General features: G+C 35.8%; 1 protein-coding gene across 6 annotated transcripts in view; it reads left to right on the top strand.

The window, feature by feature from the left end:
• Positions 1 to 4591: 4591 nt before the first annotated feature.
• The window catches only part of LOC150075351 (sushi, von Willebrand factor type A, EGF and pentraxin domain-containing protein 1-like), a 107414-nt gene continuing 106005 nt past the window's right edge, over positions 4592 to 6000 (top strand). For all 6 annotated transcript variants that reach the window (XM_090389007.1, XM_090389010.1, XM_090389012.1 and 3 more), the window contains exon 1: positions 4592 to 4782. In XM_090389007.1, coding sequence (XP_090245133.1) covers positions 4707 to 4782 — 76 coding nt within the window. In that variant the 5' untranslated portion in view covers positions 4592 to 4706. The remainder of the gene's footprint in view (positions 4783 to 6000) is intronic.

The raw sequence follows: 6000 nt of genomic DNA, 5'->3' as shown, positions 1-6000 counted from the left end.
TGGATGCAGATCCCTATGGACCTTCAGACATCTAGTGGAGTCAGTGCCTAGGCGAATAGCGGCTGTTATTCTTGCAAACGGTGGCCCAACATGATATTAGTAAGTGATCATAGTTCAGTGATGCCTCAGTGTATATCACATTAGCTTATTCTGCTGACCAGGAACGAGGCAGCTTGGAATAAATAATAAATAAATGAAATTTTTAAGATTATTAGAGTAAAAAGTGCTTTTTACTCTAATAATCTGGTGTGGCGAAAGAAGTAGTGGCATCACAATTCAGAGAGGATTTGTATCGTAGACGGTTGCAGAATTTAACAGACCTGATAGAGTGTAAGAAGGGTTCCCAAGAAAAGTGGCAGAAATGCAGTGGAAGATAGATTACTTAAAATAAAAGGGTGAACCTCATTGAGAAAGTAAAGAATGGACAAATGATACAAGGGAATGGGGCTTTTGCTGCATCCACCAAAAATAAATAAAAATAAGCTTCATCTTTTCCTATCATGATTTACTCAGGGCCTTTGAGGAATTGCATGGCAATTCCTCCTTGAACTGTCCCAAAAGCTCTGAATCCCAGCGACTCAGCAACTTATTAATTAAGTAGGCCACGATGTAAAAAAGGCCCATAAAAATTCCTCATCATCGATGGGACTCCAACTCAGGTCTTTTCCACCTGGTGTGGGGGAGGTCGGCGATTCTACAAACTGTGCTACCCACGAGGATATTTGAATGATATAATCGAATGAAATAATCCAATAATATAATTGAACGAAAATCGAAGAGTTGCAGATTGGAGAAGCATTTAAAACTCCAAGGAGCTTTAGTATTTAGTACAAGGAAACAGGCTTTTTTTTTGCTACAAAATAAAAAAGAATATATATATATATATATACTCCCGCTTAAAAAGTTTGGAATCACAGCGTATGACAACAGTTTCCTTAATTTTTTTTGAAATTTGCTATGACAATGTAAGGTTTGATAAAAAAAAAAAAAACACACTACAAAGTATTTTAAGATTTTTTTATTAAGCATTGAAAACTTTACAGCAAAAAAGTATTGATATGATTAGTATTAACAACCATACGGATTTTTAATGAAAATATCCTCCACAAGATTTTATCACTGCCTTATATAGACGTGGCATTCTGGAGATTGATTGATTTTATAATAGTGTAGTATTTTATAATAGTTCATTAACATTATTCCAAGATATCTGCACGGTTTTCTATAAATTACGTGAAGATGGACAGACTTCACGGATTTGACGGTCTCGCCATAAAAGCTCTATTGAGTCAGGCTATCGGGAGTGGCCACACCATAATTTGCAATGCCTCACCTGTTGTTTAGTTGCTAAAAAGTTCCTGCACAGCTTAGAGCTGTGCTTCGGGTCATTGTAATATGAAGCTCCTTCAATTCTGACGATGTCACACCCACTCCAGAAAAAGAGAAGCAACTCCAGATCACAATGGGACCACCACTGTGCTTGACTGTATCCACTAAACAATGTGGCACCATTTTTAATTCAGTTCATCGTCTCACATAAACTCTACGTTTAGAGACGAAAAGTTCAAATTTGGATTCATCAGTCCACAGTATATTTTTTCACTCTTCAATTGTGCAATGTTGATGGCTCTTAGTTTCTTTCGATTTTCCAACCGTTTCTTTCGATTTTCCGATTTTAATAAGGGTTCTGGAACCGCTACACGACCATGAAGTCCTGCTTGTTTAAGACGAAGTTTTACAATGGATGTAGACATGGGAGTTTCTCAGTTCCTATTGAAGTCAGCTCGGATTTCAGGTGCAGCAATCGTCGATTGCGTTTAGAAATCAGTGTTATGGTCTTATTTTGTGCTTCCGTTGTTATGCGCAGCGTCCTGATCGTGGTTTGTCCTTTAAACTGCCGGTCTCCTTGAATCGTCGAATGGTAGTATGTAGTCCTTTGAATGAAAAAAAATATATAATTTTTTTGTCAATACCTCTCATGGAATAACTTTCTTTATACAGAGTTATAGCAGCAATTCTATTTTCAACACTCAATTCCTTATTTACCGCCGTGTTTATCACGAAACAAAACGTACACCAAACACTCTTTCTGGATGGCACGTGTTCGATTTTATAAGTTACAGCTCTTCCTCCTCAATTTATATTATTGCAAAACACACTCTAGAATCAGCTACAATCTTCTGTAATATTGAAACAATACTCCCACTTTCTAGAATATTCTAGAATCATCTACAACGTTCTACTACATTCACAAATCTTCTACAATGTTTTAACACATTCAAGAATCTTCTCCAATATTTTATCATATTCAGGAATCTTGTACACCTTTCTGAAATATTCTCGAATATTCTAGAAATTTATTAAACATTATCGCAGCTTTTTGATTTTTATACATAACAGAAAATATTTTAATAAAAATTGGTAAACAAGTTGGTCCTATTTTAACAGAAACTTTGAAAATTAAGAAAAATGAAACCTGATTCTAAATCTTTAAGTAACAATTGTACCAACAAATTGGACCGATAATATTTAACAATTGGATCAACAAATGGCACACAATATTTAACAATTGTGCCAACAAATTAGACCAGCAATATTTAACAATTGGACCAACAGATTACATCAACAATATTTAACCCACTCAGTTTCATTGCTATCTTATTTGCAGTGTAAAATTAGTATAATTTCTAAAACTGTAATAATATAGAGTAAACTAGCAATGAGTTGCCTAGAATAGATAACTTTGCGTTAATATTATATTCAGCATTAGCTAATAAATAAATAAACAAATAAAATAAAAAAACACTTTCCACATCACCTGTCCATTCCCTCCAATAATTTATCTAGTTCTCCATTGAATTTATTCAAACCATCCACTTCCACAACAACAGATGGAAGATTGTTCCAGCAATCAACCATCCGCTCCGGCTAAAGGCAAACTTCCACCTATCTATCTTGCAACCATCCTTCCTCGTTTTGAATTTATGCCCACTCATGCGTGTAGTCTAAGAAAGATGAAGAATGCTATGAGCAGTGAGCTTGCTCAATCCATTCAAGGCTTTAAACATCTCGATCAGATAACCGCGTATGTGCGTAGTCTCCAGACGCTGATATTTATAGAACTGAAGCCTGTCTTGGTAAGATCATCCTTTTATTCTTTTCACCAATCTCGTTGCCCTCCTCTGCACCCGTTCCAGCAGATCTATATTCTTCCTAAAGCAAGGCCTCCAGATCTCAACATGTGGCCTGATCATTGTCTTGTACAATGGGATACTCACCTCCTTATCCCTGCTAGCAAAGTTTCTGTATGGGTTGTCCTGGCACCTGTCTGCACTCTCAAAGAACTTCATGTCTACTGCATAATTACCCCTAGGTCTTTTTCATTCTCTACTTTGGGGATTGAATCGCTAGTTCAGTGGATGATGTTGATTTATTAGTATGTGAACCTAATTGTGTTTTACACATATATCATGCTTGCTAAAAATTACTGATCGTCAAAGTTCAGTGGTCCAATCAAGCAATCTCTTCCCCCCTCCCTATATACAAATTTATAAAAAAAAAAACAACAGTATGTTTTTTAAAAATATATTTTTTCTTTACCACTTTTTACTCAGTAAAAAATATTTAAATTACTTCTTTCTTAGATTACCTTTCTTTGCCTTATAATGAATTCCTAGCATATTAAAAATGAGGGCCGGGTTTTGTATTTTCGTATTTAATGTAACTGTAGTTTCATTTTTTTATTGATCAACTAATTTCAAGATGTGCGATTTTTTCTTCCTTCTTTTTTTGTGCAGATAAGGCCGTTAAGGAATAAATTAATTACAATACAAGACCAATTCTACGGAGAGTTAATATTGACAGAAAACTTGAAAGGAAACATTAATTTAATCTGATAAAAAAAAAGAAAAGAAGTTTTATCTTATTTTCGAATTTACAGAATTTCTGGATGAATATTGATCTATCAGTTCAGTGCGGTAGTAAGGGCTTCCTCGAAGAAAACAAAAAAAGATAATCCGAAAATCTTTATGACCTCCATAATATAAAATGCATAAATACGAATTAAATAATCTAATGCGCATGCTCTTTTCTACAGTTAAGAGTATTAAACAATCAGACGTTTGTTTTTTTTAAACATTGTAGATTCCGGTTTTTATTAGCAGAAGAATTTCGAATTTTTATTAGCAGACGAATTACGAATGTCTTTTGGTGGTGGAATTTGTTAAATTAACTCGCTCGAGTTCCGTTCAAACATTCTGCCTTATTCACGAGGGTTGAATATAAGGAATTGTCAAAATTTTCTCCCCAAGTAACCTTAACACTCCAAAGAGAGAGTTTAGTAGTCCACCTTAGTACCATTGTCTTCTGGAGCGTTGGCTCCACCGATGCTCGCCAACTGCGATCTTTCGTATATGTAAGGTTGCGTCCATTCACGTGCTGAACCGGTGACCTCTCGTCAGTCGCATTTGGACCGTTGTCAACTGACGTATAGAAAATCGAGAAGGTGGGAACGCGGTGGCGTCCTTGGCATTCCACGCTAACAACACGCACGCAACCAGTGACAGACGCTCACAACTTGTGCTCGCTTCGATCGTGGCTCAGCTAGTCGTCTGCTCGCTCGCGCGCGCGTTCTTGTCGTGTCCATAAAAAGCTGGTGTAAACGGTTTTGGTCGCACCGGAAACATCGCAGCTACCAGACTGGACCGATGCACAGCTGGCACGTGCACGAACTACTCGTGATAACGACGGTTTTCTCGACCCTCGTCTCTCACGTGTTTACGGGTAAGTCGCTTGTCCAGGTAAGATTTTTTCCATCATCTTTCCATCATTTCCATCATCTTTCCATCATCAAAAAGTCAAAAACATTCGAGAACACAACCGAAAATGAGCAAAACCCTTTAAGAGTTACTCTCAATATTTAAGTAATCTTTTTATTTATGAATTATAAAGCTATACAAATTGTAATGTTTTGCAATATTTCTTTATATGAAAAGAAACTTTTCTTTGCTTTTCTTTTATTCAAAAGAAACTTTAGTTTAATCCGTGTTACTGGTACTTTCTCTCGGTACATCCTTACAAACATTACGTTCATTTAATAAAAAAAATAAATAAAACTATCAAAATTAAGTGAATAAAAAATTTGTTAGGCTAACAGCGCCATCTATTAGCACGCCAAAAAAATAGGGTCTTAATGAACGAGATTTTATTTAGTTATTAATATTATTAACTGAAAAGTCTTTATAATTATTATTTTCAATTGAGAGTGTGTATGGCATCAACGTTTGCCACAGCGCCATCTAACGAGAAATAATTTCCATCTTTCGATAGAATTAGAAGAAATTATTTATTCAACCATGGCTTTTCTCTCGGGCTATATTTACATAAATAATAATGATAATAGCTGTATCTTTTCAGAGAAAACTGTATCTTTATGTTTGTTATATTTAATGATGTTTATATTGTATTACTAGCGTACAATGGATTTGAAAAGGTGGTTCATTAAGCTACCATTCTTCTTTACGCATAAAAGCAGCTGGATGAAAAGAAAACATGTTTACTACTCCCAATTCATCTTGGAGGCTTTTAATTCATTTTTATCTGTATTTTTTTTTAAAATGTATATCTGTCACTCTTTGTTATTTCATATATTTATCGTTCTATCCCTCTCTTGCTTTTCCATCTCTTTTTCTTTTCTTGCTTCTGCTTCTATGTTATGTGTCCGTCACGATTGTACACACACACGCACGTACAACGTTAGTTGGGGACCGAGCGGGGATAGAATAACGTGATTAATGACCACGTCACATGTAGCGTCTTGTAGCTAGTGAATGGAATCATGCACTCTACTCATAATTTCCGTGCGACACTTGACAAGGAGCGCAAATGTTTCATCAACAGCTGCATCAGTGAATTTCATTTACACAGAGCGTAATGGTGCTGGTGGCTGCAATAGGCGATACCATGGGGTGTTCTCCATTAACCCTACCCCTGTCAGTAACA

The sequence above is a fragment of the Mastigoproctus giganteus genome, chromosome 14 (assembly GCF_048544385.1).
Source record: "Mastigoproctus giganteus isolate SK-2022 chromosome 14, ASM4854438v1, whole genome shotgun sequence".
Lineage (NCBI taxonomy): Eukaryota > Metazoa > Arthropoda > Arachnida > Uropygi > Thelyphonidae > Mastigoproctus > Mastigoproctus giganteus.
Note: the sequence above shows the minus strand (reverse complement) of the source record. Positions and strands in the feature narration are given on the sequence as shown.